The following is a 17,771-nucleotide window of genomic DNA, read 5'->3' as shown; positions in this document are numbered from 1 at the left end:
CCCAGCACGCCAGATCCACTGGTATGGCGCTAGCACGATGAGACGAGCAGCTGGCATTCGAGACACATTTTCCACATCAGGAGAGACCAAGTAGCAGAGAGTTCACTCGCATCTCCAGGATCAGTGAAGAGCGGCACCCTCGACATAGTGCTTGCGTCTAATCTACCACACAGACCAAAACACACCCCTTTGGAAAAAAACTGTCTCCTATTTAACTGACCCCTTCCCACTCTGCGCCGGGTCCTGAGCCGGCTTCAGTGATAGTCACTTTCCCGTGACTAGAAGTAAGGCCTGTCATGCACCCTGAGGCATCATCCCAGCCTTGGAGAAGAAACTAGCAGGAGGAAAAAATAATCTGCCGGCTACCCTAAACTGAGAACTCAGAGCAGGTACAGCTCTTTTGCCTAGGCACAGGCATAAGGGGTCCACGGACTTTGAATGCCTTTCACCCCTGCACAGACCTGTATGGGCCCATTTCAACAGCGCAGACCCTCATTAGCACAGTACACAGTATAAACCTGAAGCCTAATTTCAACTGTTTCAGCTACATGGTGGAGACGCAGGTTCGTGATGTTTGACACCATCCTGCCTATAAAGCAGGGTCCTCACCTACCACATGAGGGGCCTAAGGACTGGTGGCTTCACCCATGACACCGAGCCACTCTTGACAGAGGTCCAAGGACAAGTGGTGCCTCCCAGTCCTTACAGCCAACAGCACTAGGTGCCCATAGTCTGGCTGCAAAACCCACTCACCTAGGTGCTCTAGGGAACAGGGACACACTTTCCTCACAGACACTCAGGGGCGGTTGTCAGTCCCCTGCCTTGCTCACCACGTGACCCTCTACTGTAGCCAGATACCTGTGCCTACATCAATCACACCTGCTCATCTAAGACTCTAAGTGAGAACCTGCACCACACACTTGGTGACCGAACAGCTCAATCCACACAAGGAAAGTGAACAGAATCCTGGGCCTGCATACCTAGTAACAACTCTAACTACCCGCTAACAGGACATGAGAGCTTCAAAGGTGCCAATAATCAAACTAGCTCACTCAAGCAGCCTACTTGGGCATACCAAAATAAAACAAGAAGCTAGGACACATTAAGAAAACATAAAATAAATACAAGAACTTACTGCTGGCTTGGAGACACGAGCAAATATCAAATCACATAAAAAGGCAGACCATAATGTCTTCAGCAAGCTCCCAAAACAAAGAATCAAGAAATCTTTTGGATGAAGAGAACTTCCTGGAACTACCAGAGACAGAATACAAAAGATTAATATACAGAACTTGTCAAGAGATCATGCAAAATACAGAACAAGCCAAGAAGTGACGAGACAAAGCATTAGAGGACTTAAGAAGATTATAGAAGAGCACAAGATCATAATAACAAATTTAATAGGCTGCAAGAATTCATAGAGTGAGACAACAAACAAAAATTCAGAAGATGAACAATAAAATTTCAGAATTAGACAACTCAACAGAAAATCATAGGAGAACTGTGGTAACAGAAATCAGAATTAGTGACAATGAAGATAAAGCACTTGACACAGGCATATTTGAAGAAAAAGCAGATAAAAGAATTTTAAAAAATGAAGAAACCTTAAGAATTATGTGGGACTCTATCAAGAGAAATAACCTACCAGTGATTGGAGTACCAGAAGAGTGGGGGATACAGAAAATACAGAGAGACCTGTTAAAGATTTGTTGGCAGAAAACTTCCCCGATATCATGAAAGACAAGAAGATATCTATCCAAGATGCTCACCGAACCCAACACAAGGTAGATACCAGAAGAAAGTCACTGAGATATTATAATCAAACTTGCCAAAACCAAAGAGAAAGAGAGAATTTTAAGAGCAGCTAGGGATAAACAAAAAGTCACCTACAAAGAAGAGTCAATAAGAACAAGCTCGGACTACTCAGCAGAAACCATACAGGCAAGAAGGCAATGGGATGACATATACAAGCCATGAAGGAGAAAAACTGCCAGCCAAGAATTATATATCCAGCAAAACTGTCTCTCAGAAACGAAGGTGAACAGAGGGTGGGAGAGAGATGCTGATGAAGAGTGAGCTAATAATATCAGGTGGACACTTGAGACTGTGTTGGCATCTCCTGTCTGGGGGGGGATGGGAGGATAGAAAGAGTTGGAGGCTGCCAAAGTTTTCACGAAAGGAGAGACTGGAAGGGCTGACTCATTAGGGGGAGAGCAAGTGGGAGTATGGAGTAAGATGCATATTAACTTATATGTGACAGACTGACTTGATTTGTAAACGTTCACTTGAAGCTTAATAAAAGTTAATAAAAAAAAAAATGAAGGTGAAATTAGGACATTTCCAGATAAACGCAAGTGTAGGGAATTTGCAAAAACCAAACCAAAATTACAAGAAATACTAAAGTGAGTCCTCTGGTTAGAAAATCAACAACATCAGATAACCTGAGCCTAGAACGTAAGACAGAGCAACCAGATATAAACCCAGATAGGGAAAGCACAAAAATAAAGCTAAAACTCTCAAAACGGAAAAAGAGACATCATTGTGTAAAAGATAACAACATTAAATCAAAAAAGAACTAAAATGTAGTCACAGGTCTTACATATGGAGAGGAAGTCAAGGCGATATAAAGAAATAAAAGTTTAAACTTACAAACATGGGTAAATATTAAGGTCACCACAAAGGAAACTAACAATCCTACACATCAAAATAAAAAGCAAGAAAAACATAAAGACTCAGCAAGTACAGAGGCAATAACAATGAAAAAGAGAAAAAGAATATATAAAGAAAAACTAAAAAAAAAAAAAAAGAAAAACTACTCAGCACAAAAGTGGAATAAACTGTCAACAGCATACAGAAAAAGACATCAAAATGATAGCACTAAACTCATACCTATCAATAATTACGCTGAATGTAAACAGACTAAACACACCAATAAAGAGACAGAGGGTAGCAGAATGGATAAAAAAAAAAAAAGATGCATCTATATGCTCCCTACAAGAAACACACCTTAGCCTTAAAGACACAAACTAAAACTCAAAGGATGGAAAAAAAAATACATCAAGCAAACAACCAAAAAAGAGCAGGGATGGCAATATTAATTTCTGACAAAATAGACTTTAAAGTAAAATCCACCACAAAAGATAAGGAAGGACACTATATAATGATTAAAAGGACGATATACCAGGAGAACAAAAACATTAATAAATATTTACGCACCCAATGACAGGTCTCTTAAATATATTAAAAAAAAAAAAAAAGAACTCTACCAGCATTGAAAAGTGAGATAGACAACTCTACAATAATAGTAGGAGACTTTAACACACCAGTCTGGTGAAGGACAGAACATCCAAAAGAAGCTCAATAAAGACACGGAAGATCTAAATGCCACAATCAGTCAACTTGATCTCACAGACATATACAGAACATCCCACCGAACAGCAGCCAACTATACTTTCTCTTCCGACGTACATGGAACATTCTCCAGAGTAGGCCACATATTAGGCCATAAAGTAAGCTTTAACAGAATCCAAAACACTGAAATAGTACGAAGCAACTTTCTGACCATAAAGCCATAAAAGTAGCATTCAATAACAGAAAAAGGAAAAAAAATCAAACACATGAAAACTGAACAACACCTTGCCCCAAAACTACTGGGTTACAGAAGAAATTAAGGATGGAATAAAGAAATTCACAGAATCAAATAAGAATGAAAACACATCCTACCAGAACATCTGAGACAAGCAAAAGCAGTGCTCAGAGGTCCACTTACGGCAATAAATGTACACAGTCCAAAAAAAAAGAGCCCTACAACTCAAACATAAACAGAGCAGCAAACAAAGCCCTTGTTCATGAGAAGAAAGCAAAAAAAAAAAAAAAAAAATTGGAGGAGAATTAAACGAAATAGAGAACAGAAAAACAACTGAAAGAGTTAACAAGACCAAAAGCTGGCTTCAAAAAGATCAAGAAAATTCATAAACCACTGGCCAAATCGACAAAAGAAAAACAGGAGAGGAAGCAATAACCCAAATAAGAAAGGAGATGGGCAATATCACAATAGAACCAACTGAAATTAAAAGAATCATAAGAGGGTACTATGAAAAACTGTACTCTTAAAAATTTGAAAACCTAGAGGAAATGGACAAATTTCTAGAAACACAGTACCTACCTAAACTAACACAAACAGAGGCAGAACAACTAAATAAACCCATAACAAAAGGAGATTAAAAGGGTAACTTAAAAACTCCTCCCCCCCCCCAAAAAAGCCCTGGCCCTGACAGCTTCACTGGAGAATTCTACTAAACTTTCAGAGAAGAGTTAAGGTCACCACTACTAAAGGTATTTCAGAGCACAGAAAAGGACAGAATACTCCCAAACTCATTCTATGAAGCTAGCATAACCCTGATACCAAAACTAGGTAAAGACACCACAAAAAAGAAAATTACTGACCAATATCCCTCAGGAACTTAGATGCAAAAATCCTCACCAAAATTCTGGCCAACAGAATTCAACAACATATCAAAAAAAAATAAATCACCATGACCAAGTGGGAGTCATACCAGGTATGCAGGGATGGTTTAACATTAGAAAAACAATCAGTGTAATCCATCACATAAATAAAACAAAAGACAAGAACCACATGATCTTATCAACTGATGCAGGAAAGGCATTTAACAAAGTCATGATAAAAACTCTCAGCAAAATAGGAATAGAAGGAGAATTCCTCAACATAATAAAGGTTATTTATACAAAGCTAAGAGCCAACATCATCCTGAATGGAGAGAGCCTGAAAGCATTCCCCTCGAGATCAGGAACCAGACAAGAATGCCCTTTATCACCATTCTTATTCAACATTGTACTGGAGGTGCCAGGCAGAGCAATTAGGCTATAAAAAGAAATAAAGGGCATCTGAATTGGTAAGGAAGACATGAAAGTGTGTCTATTCGCAGATGATATGATCTTATATACAGAAAACCCTAAAGAATCCATAAGAAAACTACTGGAACTAAAAGAAGGGTTCAACAAAGTATCAGGATACAAGGTAAAGATATAAGTTCAGCTGGATTCCTCTACACCAACAAACAGAAAGTCAAAAAATAGGAAATCATCAGATCAGTACCATTTACAATAGCCCCCAAGAAGATCAAACACTTAGGAATAAATTTAACCAGAGACCTATACAAAGAAAACAAGGCACTACTGCAAGAAACCAAAACAGACCTACGTAAGTGGAAAAACGTAACTGGCTCATGGATAGGATGACTCAACATTGTGAAAATGTCAATTCTACTCAAAGCAATCTATAGATACAACGCAATCCTGATTCAAATTCCAATGTCATTTTTTAATGAGTTGGAGAAACTAATCACCTACTTCATATGGAAAGGGAAGAGGTCCTGGAGAAATAAAGCATTATCGAAAAAGAAGAATGAAGTGGGAGGCCTCACTTCACCTAATTTTAGAACCTATTATACCGCCACAGTAGTAAAAACAGCCTGGTAGTGGTAGAACAACAGATACATACACCAATGAAACAGAACTGAAAATCCAGACATAAACTCACCCACCTAAGAGCAGCTGATATTTGACAAAGGCCCAAAGTCCATTAAGTGGGGGAAAAGGCAGTCTCTTTTAATAAATGGTGCTGGCATAAGTGGATGTCCATCTGCAAAAAAATGAAACAAGACCCGTACCTCATGCCATGCACAAAAGCTAACTCAAAATGGATCAAAGACCTAAATATAAAAGAATCTAAAATGATAAAGATCATGGAAGAAAAAATAGGGACAATGCTAGGAACCCTAATACATGGCATAAACAGTATACGAAACATTACTAACAACAGGCAAACACCAAAACAGAAACTAGATAATTGGGAGCTCCTAAAAATAGAACACTTAAGATCATCAAAAGACTTCACCAAAAGAGTAAAAAGACAAACTACACTCTGGGGAAAAATTTTTTGGCTATGACAAATCTGATCAGCGTCTCATCTTTAAAATCTACATGATACTGCAAAAACTCAACAACGAAAAGACAAATAATCCAATTAAAAAATGGGCAAAGGGTATGAAAAGGCACTTCAGCAAAGAAGACAGTCAGGCAGCTAAGAGATACATGAAGAAATGCTCATGACCATTAGCCATTTGAGAAATGCAAATCAAAACTACAATGAGATACCATCTCACCCCAAGCTGGCATTAATCCAAAAAACACAAAATAATAAATGTCGGAAAGGTTGTTAAGAGACTGGAACACTTGCACACTGCTGGTTGAAATGTAAAATGGTACAACCACTTTGGAAATCAATTTGGTGCTTCCTTAGAAAGCTAAAATAGAACTGCCATACGATCCAGCAATCCCACTCCTTGGAATATATCCTAGAGAAATAAGAGCCTTTACGTGAACAGATATATGATATGCATACCCATGTTCACTGCAGCACTGTTTACCATAGCAAAGAGATGGAAACAACCAAGGTGCCCATCAACAGATGAATGGATAAACAAATTATGGTACACTCACACAATGGAACACTATGCAACAATAAAGGACAATGATGAATCCGTGAAACATCTCATAACATGGGGCAATGTAGAAAGCATTATGCTGAGTGAAATCAGTCAGTTGCAAAAGGACAATTACTGTTATCAGACTACTACTGTAAGAACTCAAGAGAAGGTTTAAACACAGAAGAAAACATTCTTTGATGGTTACAATGGTGGGGGAGGGAGGGAGAGGGGCATGCACTCATCAGATAGTAGATGAGAGTTTTTTTAGGTGAAGGGAAGGACAACACACAATACAGGGGAAGCCAGCATGACTGGACTAAACCAAAAGGTAGTAAGTTTCCTGAATACAACCAAACACTTCAAGGGACAGAGAAGCAGGGGTGGGGGTGTGGGGACTATGGTTTCAGGGGATATCTAGGTCAACTGGCATAACGAAGTATATTAAGAAAATGTTCTACATCCCACTTTGGTGAGTGGTGTCTAGGGTCTGAAAAGCTAGCAAGCCGCCATCTAAGACACGTCAATTGGTCTCAACCCACCTCAAGGAAAGGAGAATGAAGAACGCTAAAGACACAAGTAAAATATGAGCCCAAGAGACAGAAAGGGCCACATAAGCCAGAGACTCCATCAGCCTGAGACTGGAAGAACTAGATGGTGCCTGGCTACCACCAATGACTGCCCTGTCAGGGTACACAAGAGTGAATCCCTGATAGAGGAGGAAAAAAGTGGGACCCAGACCTCCAATTCTAGTAAAAAGGCCAGACTTAATGGTCTGAGACTGGAGGTACCCCAGAGGTCATGGTCCCCAGACTGTTAGCCCAACTCTTCAAAGATAAACTAGACTACAAGACAAAATGACACTGATGAGGAGTGGGCTTATTAGGTCAAGTAGACACATGAGATTTTGTGGGCAGCTCCTATCTGGAGGTGAGATGAGAAGGCAGAGGTGACAGGAGCTGGGTGAATGGACACAGGGAATACAGGGTGGAGAGGAGTTTGCTGTCACCTTGCAGGGAGAGCAAATAGGGTCACATAACGTGTGTCTAAGTTTCTGTATGAGAAACTGACTGGAACTGTAAACTTTCATTTAAGCACAATAAAAAAAAGTTTTAACAAAAAACTGTACACACCATTCATATAAACACGTATGTATGTATACATAGTAAAACAACTGAGAAAATAACATGCAGTCCAAGATAGCGGTTCTCTTCTAAAGATGGAAGGGGCTGCAACCAGGGAGAGAGAGAGTTACTGGCAATGCATTGTATCTTCAGCTGACTGCAGATGCACTGCTGTTCATTAATGATGGCACAGTGGTTGAGCGCTCAGTTGCTAACCGAAAGGTTGGTGGCTCGAACACAGCAGCCGTTCCACACAAGAAGTATGTGGCAGTCTGCTTCCTTCAAGATTACAGTCTTGGAAACCCTACGGGGCAGTCGTACCCTGCCATACAGCAACGCTATGAGTCAGAAACGACTCCATGTTAACAGGTTTGGTTCGGGTTTTTATACCTTATGTGAATGTTATATGCTTTTTGTACACGACGCTTCACTTAAAAAGCTGATTTGGGCCTTCTGTGTAGGAAGCTGAAAGCAGTAATTTATAAAGCGGAACTTCTCTCGAGAGAAACATCAACCAGTAAAGTAGACAAAAGCAGAGCTTCTCTGGCTGAGGTAGCAGAGAAGGGCCACATTCATGAAGAACCTGAAACACCTCTTCAGAGGGACACAGTTCGGGGGAAGTGGGGATGAAATCACTGGACTCTGAATCAAAATCCCTTCCAATCTCGAGATCCTGATGATTCTAACGTGCGAAACCATGATGATGAAGCATTCATGAGGCTTCACTCACCCACACTTCACGGAAGGTTAGATGGCGCCAGAGCACGGGACAGATCTACGTACACATTAGTTACCTACCAGTCAAACTCATCATGCCCGCGTGTCAATCTGCTTCAGTCTGTCACTGTATAAAACACAGTCTTCTCATCAGTCTGCTTACACGCGCACAGGCATTTTTAGTTTTTACATCAACACGGCTGTCAGTCTAACAGTCGTTTATCCTACTTAACTGGCACATTTCCCAGGGTCATCAAGTTGACAATTTAACACGTGCTGAAACTGGTGAGTGCTAAACATTTTGAGTTTCCTGAATGGGAAACATTGTGCTTGGTTTCAGTTCAATTTCAATCATAAATTGAGAAAACATCCCCAGAATCTTTAATAGACTTTTTTTGAGAGCTACACTTTGTTAAGTTGGTTAATCTGGAAAAGTTGCACAAATAAAGCCTTTAAAACATGATTTTCAACTAATTTTATCACAATCAAAATAGCAAAGAAACAATAAGTCCAGTGATAATCTCACAAACAAGTGACTGGCACACAGTAGGAACTGCAATGCACCCAACAGATGAACAAACCAGAATCAACTTAAGCGAAAACTAATTCACCAGCTAGGTTTCTGTTTTTTTTCTTTTTACTACTACTATTTAGTCCAATAATCTCAGATGATATAACACTTGGGGGAATTTGGCTGTGCTCACACTTCAAAGGTACTACAGAATTCATTTTATTACAAACTTTTTCATTCAAAGCTACAAAGTTGTTGTGAAGGGCCAATTCATAGCAACATTATGGATAAAAGAACAAAATGTAGCCCAGTCCTATCATCTCCATGACTGCTGCTATGTTTGAGTCCACTGCTTTACCTACTGTGTTAATCCGTCTCATTGAGGGTCCCCTTGTTTTTGCTAACCCTCTACTTTACCAAATATGATGTTCTCTTCTAGTAATTGGTCTTTCCATATAATAGGTCCAAGTAAGCGAACTGAAGTCTTGCCATCCTTGCTTCTAAGGATCATCCTGGTTGTATTTCTTCTAAAACTGATTGAATTGTTCTTTTCAAAGTCCATGGTATATTCAATATTCTTCGACAACACCACAGTTCAAGTGCATCAATTCTTAGTCTGTCTTCCTTTTTCGTGGTCCAGCTTTTGCATGCATATGAGGCACATGAAAAGACCGTGGCTTGGGTCAGGTGTGCCTCAGTCATCAAACTCACATCTCCACTTTTGAAGAGGACCTACTAAAAATCTCTCAAACTCCCTATTCTATAGCTTACAGCCCTGATTCCAAGTAAACAAACAATATACTGCATATTTTTTTTTATTAAAGCTTAAAAATACAAAGAACACAACTAAAAGCAAGTCTAAAATATTCATTTATAAAAAGCATTCCAATATAGTTGCCTGCCATCACAGGTTTGGAAAATTTAATTCTAATTTCAAATACTTTTACAGGCTAATTATCTTCATTTTAAGTAAAAAAATAATAACTTAGGTATACGAATCGTTAAATGGTCCTTAATAAGTTAGTTTTGAGTTAATATAAAAGATAAACCTATTATCAAAAATTTCACCCTAATCAAAGAGGAAACTGTTAAAAACCTAGATTCTAGAAAAGTTTAGTTCAAGAGTTTAGTTATACACAGTCATGTCCTTTGGTCATGAAATACTTAAAAAAAAAAACAAAACAAACCTGTTTTCCTCAACTACAAAATTAATTCAGAGCTAATGTATCATCTGTTTACTACTAGCATCCTATTTATTTTTGACCCATCAGCTTCATTTATTTTTTTAATTTTGAGTGGACATTCCTATAAATGGCCTTAAATCTATATAAACTGAGACCTCTTAAAGAGCGTATCTAAGTACCTGGCCACTAATAGCAGCTGATCTTGATCCAAAAGTTATACACAGGAAATGAAACCACAATTCCCTTAAAGAAAAAGGGACATTATACTATGGCAATAAGTTTCAAAGTTTTTAAAGATCAACATTCCCTATCTACCACTCCTTTGAAGACCCTTCAATAACAACTTAAGGTTATTCGTCTCCTCAAAGTAGGTTTTGTGTGTCTGTTTAAAGCAGTAAGTCTTAGCCACATGAGATACATACGCAATTCCATGTTCTATTCCACTCCTTTATACTTACTTGCAGCCTGACAATGAAACCTAAATCCTCGTGGAATTTCACCTACGATACAAAATAAAATATTTTTTTATTGAGAGCAGAAATCTGGAAGCCCTCTGGTTAAGCTACAGTAATACATTACAGAATTACCAGTCACGACATAAGTAGGTAATTTTTATTACTATGCGAAAATAAAAAAGATGCAGTCTTCAGGGTTTTTTTTTTTAAACAAACAAACAGAATTGACTATCAATTTTAGAATATTGTCTATTTTAAAAAGCAAATTATTCCTTACAGAAAAATAAATACCAGGTAAGGAAAAAATGACTCTTAAGCATCATGAAGGCCCTAGATGTATCAAGTTACATGCATTTCTTGGGAGGGGTCTCTGAATTCTTTTTAATGTTTTATAACCTATATAAAAAACAGTAGCCATCTGACTGATCCTAAGCAGCAACTAGGGTCCCTCGGTAGCATAAATGGTTACTAATCTTAAGATTAGCAATCTGCCTCCATAAAGATTAAAGCCAGGAAAACCCCATGAAGCAGTTCTATTCTTTAACACACGGATCACGATGAGTCGGAAAAGACTCGAAGGCATTGGGTTTGGTTTAAAGGAGCCCGGGTGACAGGAGCAATTTGTGCTCAACTGCTAACCTAAAGGTGGGCAGTCTGAACTCACCCAGTGGCTCTGCAGAAGAAAGGTCTCGAAAAACACTTCCATAAAAAATTACAGCCAAGAAAACCCTATAGAGCAGTTCTACTCTATAACACATAGGGACACGATGAATTGGAACTGATGCAATGGCAACAGGTTTGGGCTCTCTTAAGCAGCAACTATCGCAAGCCCTGGCGGCACAATGGTTAACGGCGTGACTGCTAACAAAAAGGTTGGTGGTTCGAATATAGTAGCTGCTCACTGGAAACCCTAAGGGGCAGTTCTACTCTGTCCTGTAGGGTAGCCATGAGCCAAAAGCGACTCAACAGCAATGGGTTTGGTTTTTTGGTATCACAAGTGTACTTAGAATGATTAGTTTTGATATCATCTAAAAATATGGAGAAAAAACGCTGGGGTGTCCTAATGAATTTTAAAGCAACTGACAAAACTAATGATGACATTCTTTCCTCTGTTTTACTCTTCTTTAGATTCCTCACACAATACTTACTTTTAAGGATATGGTGTGCCCTTATCCACTCTATCCTCTTGGAGACAGAATCAAATCCTATCTCTCCATACCTATCTTGCCTTTAATGGGGAGGAAGAGTGGGAAGAAGTGATACTGGTAACATGTGAGAGCCTTGTAAGTACCAGGCTATTTACATATGTTCTCATCTATTCCTTACAGCAGCCCTTCAAAGGTATCACCCCCACTTTACAGATGAGCTAACAGATTCAGAGGTTAAGTAATTTGCTCAAGGTTACACAGCAATTTCCGTTGCTGTCAGTCAATTCTGACTTAGAGCAACCCTACAGGACAGAGCAGAGTTACCCCACAGGGTTTCCAAGGAGCAGGTGGTGGAATCAAGCTGTCAACCTTATGGTTAGCAGCCAAGCTCTTAACCACTATGCCACTAGGGCTCCTAGTAACAGCAGTAAAAATCTTTTAGAAAATCCCAAGACGTAAGGCCCCAGGTAAGCGACCAGGAGGCTACGCATTAATCAGGTATTCTAGCCATCTGACTCTAATGTGTCCTTGAGGTTAGAAGTATAAACTCACAACCCTGTGCCAACATCTCATACCTAACAGTTTTTCAACAGATTGTTATGAAGCCCTGTTAAAATCAGCTGTGTATCAGCTATTATGAAAATATCAAATGAAGTCTATTTAAAAAAAAAAAAAAAAAACACGTGCATATACACTTTTAAGATCTAGCATTCTCTCACCTACCCACTCTACCTAGCTACTTACCAGGATTTATAAAGCTGTGGAAATCTGCCAAAATACCTTCTTGGAGAGAATATTTAACACAGCCAATTTCACAAGGGAGGAAGCGCTGTTCACAATGAGGAGGTAGCTCACCATGGCTAAAAATGTTCAAGAAATAAAAAATGCCTCCAAGGAGAGCTAAAAAAAAAAAAAAAGACAAAACCGACAGATGAACATCTCAAATTTATCCCTTCCACAAAAGCCTCGTATTAGAATCATTTTCAAACTTGTGTTCTAGTATTTCAAAATGAGCTGGAAGAGAGAAAACTAATCAGCTGCAGCAGACGAATGAATTCAAATTCTTAAAATTATACTTATCAAGGGTTAAAGTAGTGACCACTCTTTGCATGAAGCAACAAAATTATTCAAACTTGGAGACGGCTCTACATAATCCAGCTACACATAAACCCTGAATCTCAGAAATGACATAAGAAAAACTGTGATCCATATTTAACAAATATAAGGGCTTGGGGAAATAAAACCAAATAGAATCAGCGTGGAAAATGTGACAAACTATTGACAATTTAGTTCATTCCTTCTTTAATTTTTACCAATAAACACCTGAAATCACCTATAAATTCTCTACAAGAAAAAAAGGAACGTGAGAAATGGATGGGCCACACTTAAGACTATTAAAAGCTTATTAATCTTCAATAGTCAAAGTCAGGACATAATTAGCAAAAATAGCCAGAAGAAATAGTAAAGATCCTTATTAGTTATGTCCCCTTCTAGACTAGCTTAAAAATTTATCTTTACCTTTATAACTTAAATGTATTTAAGTGTCTCGTTACAGACACTTAAGTCTAAAAAGTACCTATGTTTAGCAATCTGTGAAGTGGTAGAAAACAAGATCAGATTTCTGAACAAAACTCTATTATTACTATCATTTTTAATCACCTGTAGTCTACTACTTTGAAAAGCAGGAACAGAAACATTTTTACTCATTAATATATCACAGTATTTTGAGCACTCAAATCTATCTAGGCAAATATTTTAGGATTACTCTACCTTGATCACTGTCTAGAGACAAGCTTGAAATGTCTGGGGGTGAAAAACTCTGCTTTGACACAAGCATGCCAGGCCTCCTCAGTGGTGTGGAAACAGGTTTCTAAAGAAGAGAAGGCTGGGCATGTAAACTCCTGCTATGCACATTATATCATATATTTAAATTTAGCAAACAACAACAAAACAGCCCAGAGTTTACTTCAGCGACCTCTCCAGGCAAAAGAACCCAATAAGTAAACATGTATTTGTCAATTACACCAACACCTAAAGACAGACAATAGCAAAATCTATAAATATTCTAAATTCGTAGGTGAGTACTAAGTAATTATTTCATCTGTTACTGAAAGCCACTATCCAGCCCAGTACCTATACCTAGCTTAGCCACCTACTGAGCCACCTACTATGGGCAGTCGAGAACTCAAAGAACACATTCATTGCATTGTGCAAACTGACTGCAAAAGACCTCTTTAAAGTGTTAAAAGGCAAAGATGATACCTTGAAGACTAAGGTGTGCCTGACTCAAGCCATGGTGTTTTCAAACGCCTCATATGCATGCAAAAGCTGGACAATGAATAAGGACGACAGGAAAAAAAAAAAATTAAAAAAACTGACGCCTTTGAATTGTGATGTTGGTGAACAATACTGAATATACCATGGACTGCCAAAAGAACAAACAAATCTGTCTTGGAAGAAGTGCAGCCAGAATGCTCCTTAGAAGCAAGGATAGCAAGACTATGTCTCACATACTTCGGACATGTTATCAGGAGGGATGAGTCCCTGAAGAGGGACATCATGCCTGGTGAAGCAGAGGGTCGGCTAAAAAGAGGAAGACCCTCAACAAGATGGATTAACAGAGTGGCTGTAACAATGGGCTCAAACACAGCAACAATTGTGAGGCTGGTACAGGCCCTGGCAGTGTTTCATTCTGTTGTACACAGGGTTGCTATGAGTTGGAAATGACCTGAGGCACCTAACAACAACAATGTGCCAGGCCAGTGACCAAAACAACATAACTTGCTCTCATATTGTTTTTCACTTAAAGTAAAAACCAGATCATGCTGACTCCAGGTCTCACATGAGATACATACACAAAACGTATCTTAAATTTTAAGAGAAATATCTCAAAAAAAATTAGTGTAAGAAGAAGAAAAATCAAGCCTTGCGAGTATCAAAACAAAGTACAAATTCAACTGACTAGAGTTTTTACTCAAACGAATTCACAAAATAAAAATATTTCAAATATAAACCAAATGTCTCTTGGATTGCAATCCAATGTTGACTGTTCAAGAGAAAAAATTTTTACTATGTAAGCACAGAAACAACAGAGGGAGAAAAAAGACCAAAAAAAAAAAAAAAAACTCCACAACTGACCTGCATTTTCCTGATACAAATCAGCAAAAAAAAAAAAAAAAAAAAATTTATTTACTACTGTAAACATTCTACTATGCACAAATTTACCCAAATACACGTTATTCCATTATTCTATCTGTGAGGCATACAAGCATTCATTATCTCCAAATCCTGTTATTTCAAATATTTTAGCACAGCAGCTGGCCTGGTTCCAGGTATCACTTAAAAAGAGAATGGTCCAAGCTGCTTTTAAGCATCTGAAAAAAGGTCTTCGATCAGAGAAGAAGTGAAATGGACCCTCAGAGATCATCTAGTACAACCTCTAAATACCACTTTCATTGCTGACCATGGTTTACTGGCTGCAGGTTTCCTGATAGGGATTCCCCTGATCTTTCAACACTACATGAGATACCAAAGTGTGCTCTCATTAAGGACCCTGTTCGTTTATTAACAGTCATTCTGACACCAACAAAACAAAATAAACATTATCTTCTGCGCTAACTAACCGAAACCCCAGTACTCCACACGTGCATTCATTCATCACATTTATCGAGCGCGCCTTTGTGCCAGGCAGGTGCCCGCTCTTCTCTGATTTACCTGCTTCTCTGAAGGCCCAGAATCCTTTCCCTGGGCGGCCCTCCACTCTCGAGCCATTTCTGCGTACTTCTCCTTTTCTTCCTCCCTCAGGAGCTTGGGGAGATTGAAGAAAGGAGACAAAGGAGAAAAACAGCAGTGAGGCCCCAATACCCTCGGCCAAGCTGGTCAACGCCTGCGCAGCAAGGGAGGCGGTTCCAGCGTCGGTTTGCCCTGGGCCGGGAATTAGGGGTTCTCCTCCCTCCACCGCGAAGAAAGCTGTTGTCGCTCCCCTAAAGATTACAGCCTCATAAACCCTGTGGGCAGTCTGCTCTGTCCTATGGGGTCGCTACGAGACCCGAAGGCAGCGGTTTGGTGTTTTTGGTTTTTCTCCCTCCAGCAGGGAGCAAGCGGCCCCCTTCCTTCTGCAGGCCTCGTCCTCTCCCGCCTCGCCCCAATCGCCCTCCCGCTTGCCCCAACTGCCCTGCCCGCCCGTTCACCCCCTCCGGCCTTACTGCCCAGTCAGCAGAGCAGTAAGGGATGGCATCAGCTACTCGAGCCACGGGCAGGCCTCGCCGCCGTAGTTCAGGGATCTTCTCCTGCACGAAGAAATAGTAGGCATTACGGCTGGCCTTGCGGTTAGGCATGGCGAGCTGGGCCAGGCTTCGAAGCGGGCCGAGACAGCACAAGCTGCCGGCGCCCTCGTAGGGCTCCCAGCCTTAGTAACCGCGGCAGGCGTGGCGCATGCGCGAGCCAGCGGCTCTTGGCCAATCAGGGCGCGGCGCGCAGCTGCAATGGCGAGACTCGGAGAAAAACAGTCTGAGGCCGGAAGGGTCCGCCTCGTGGAGTGCAGGAGGGGTTGTGGGGTCACGGGTGAGAAGCAATCTGATTGGCTGGGATGAGTGGCTGGAGGTGGTGTTACGTGGAAGGTTGAAGCCATTTCTGTGCATTATTGCGTAATATGCGTCAAAGTAGGTAGAGAAAGAGGACCTTAGCGGATCGTTTAGGTTTTCCCATGTTCTCTTAAGGGCCAATCTTGTACCAAGCATTGTGAAAGGTATTAGGTGGGGAATACAGCGACGAACATAATCAACAAGGTCTTTACCCTCAGGAAGTTTACAATGGAACGGGGTAAAAAATTACAAAAACAAGTGAATCAAAGAATACAGTTATTGTTGGGTTTTAATCTAGGTTTTTATAACTGTTAGGAAGGAAACAAATACAGTAAGAGGCTAAGATCTAAAATAATGCCCTTGAACAAAGTTTTATAGATTTCCTTATAAAGGTCTGCCTTGTTACTTGTTGGTTTTATTCGTAGGGAGCAATATTTATGATGCAGTTGTGAAAGATTTTATTTCTGTTATATTTGCTAATTGGTTACTGCGAGTGTGTAGAGAAGGTATTGATTTTACTGTTGCTGTTGTGTATTTAGTCATCCTGTTGAGCTGTCATTGATTCAAACAGTTTCGATTGATTCTCTTGGATTTTTTACTTAGATATGTGTTTCCCAGAGAAAATTCCCTTGTCTGCTTAGTTTACTAAGTGTGTGTATACATATGGTATGTATACGTTTTAAAATCATGAAGGAGAGTTGGGAACTTATTAAATGTTTTTTTCTGAATCTTGTGAGATCACACGGTTTTATCTTTTAATTTGTTAAATAATAGATAATATTGGTAGAGTTTTTCTAATGTTGAAGGATCCTACCATTCCTAGTATAAACCCTTCTTGATTATGATGCATTGCTTATTTTAAAAAACCTTTCGTTTGGGATTTTTCTTTCTTTGGTTATAGCGAGATTGAATCATATTTTTGTGCTATCATCACCAAATGGTGGTATCAGGGTTGTGATAGTCCATAAAATGTACTGCCATCATGTTCTCTGCTCAGATTAAATAATAGAAATTATTTATTCTTTACAGTTTGGTACAACTTACTAGGATAACCATTTGATCCTGGTATACCTTGGGGGGGGGGGTGCAGACCTTAGACTACCATTTCAATATTTTGCATGGTTATTCGCCATGGTATTTTCAATTGTCTCATATGCATCCAAAAACTGGACAATGAATAAGGAAGACTGAAGAAAAAATGATGCCTTTAAATTATGGTGTTGATGAAGAATATTGAATATACCATGGACTACCAGAAGAATAGACAAATCTGTTTTGGAAAAAGTACAGCCAGAGTGCTCCTTAGAAGCAAGGACGGTTGAGATTTCATCTCACTTAACTTTGGATATGCTATCAGGAGGAACTAGACCCTGGAGAAGGACATCATGTTTGATAAAGTAGAGAGGGTCAACAAAAAAGACAACCCTCAGTGAGACAGATTGACACAATGGCTGCAACAGTGGGCTCAAACACAGGAACGATTGTGAGGATGGTGGGCAGTGTTTTGTTCTATTGTATATATAAAAAAAAAAAAGAGTCACTA

The 17,771-nt window shown here is 39.5% G+C and overlaps 1 protein-coding gene across 2 annotated transcripts in view; it reads right to left on the bottom strand.

Annotated features, from left to right (window-relative positions):
- The window catches only part of MAEL (maelstrom spermatogenic transposon silencer), a 60,806-nt gene extending 44,824 nt beyond the window's left edge, over positions 1–15,982 (bottom strand). Inside the window, exons 1-5 of one of the 2 annotated variants that reach the window (XM_049881133.1) lie at positions 15,851–15,982; positions 15,360–15,452; positions 13,416–13,515; positions 12,390–12,545; positions 10,501–10,542 (exon numbers count right to left, since the gene is read on the bottom strand). In XM_049881133.1, coding sequence (XP_049737090.1) covers positions 10,501–10,542; positions 12,390–12,545; positions 13,416–13,515; positions 15,360–15,452; positions 15,851–15,982 — 523 coding nt within the window. The remainder of the gene's footprint in view (positions 1–10,500; positions 10,543–12,389; positions 12,546–13,415; positions 13,516–15,359; positions 15,453–15,850) is intronic. The other variant, XM_049881134.1, reaches the window with a different exon arrangement.
- Positions 15,983–17,771: the final 1,789 nt, after the last annotated feature.

Source organism: Elephas maximus, chromosome 3 (genome assembly GCF_024166365.1).
Source record: "Elephas maximus indicus isolate mEleMax1 chromosome 3, mEleMax1 primary haplotype, whole genome shotgun sequence".
Classification (NCBI taxonomy): Eukaryota; Metazoa; Chordata; class Mammalia; order Proboscidea; family Elephantidae; genus Elephas; species Elephas maximus.
The sequence above is the reverse complement of the archived record's forward strand: the minus strand, read 5'-3'. Positions and strand labels throughout refer to the sequence as shown.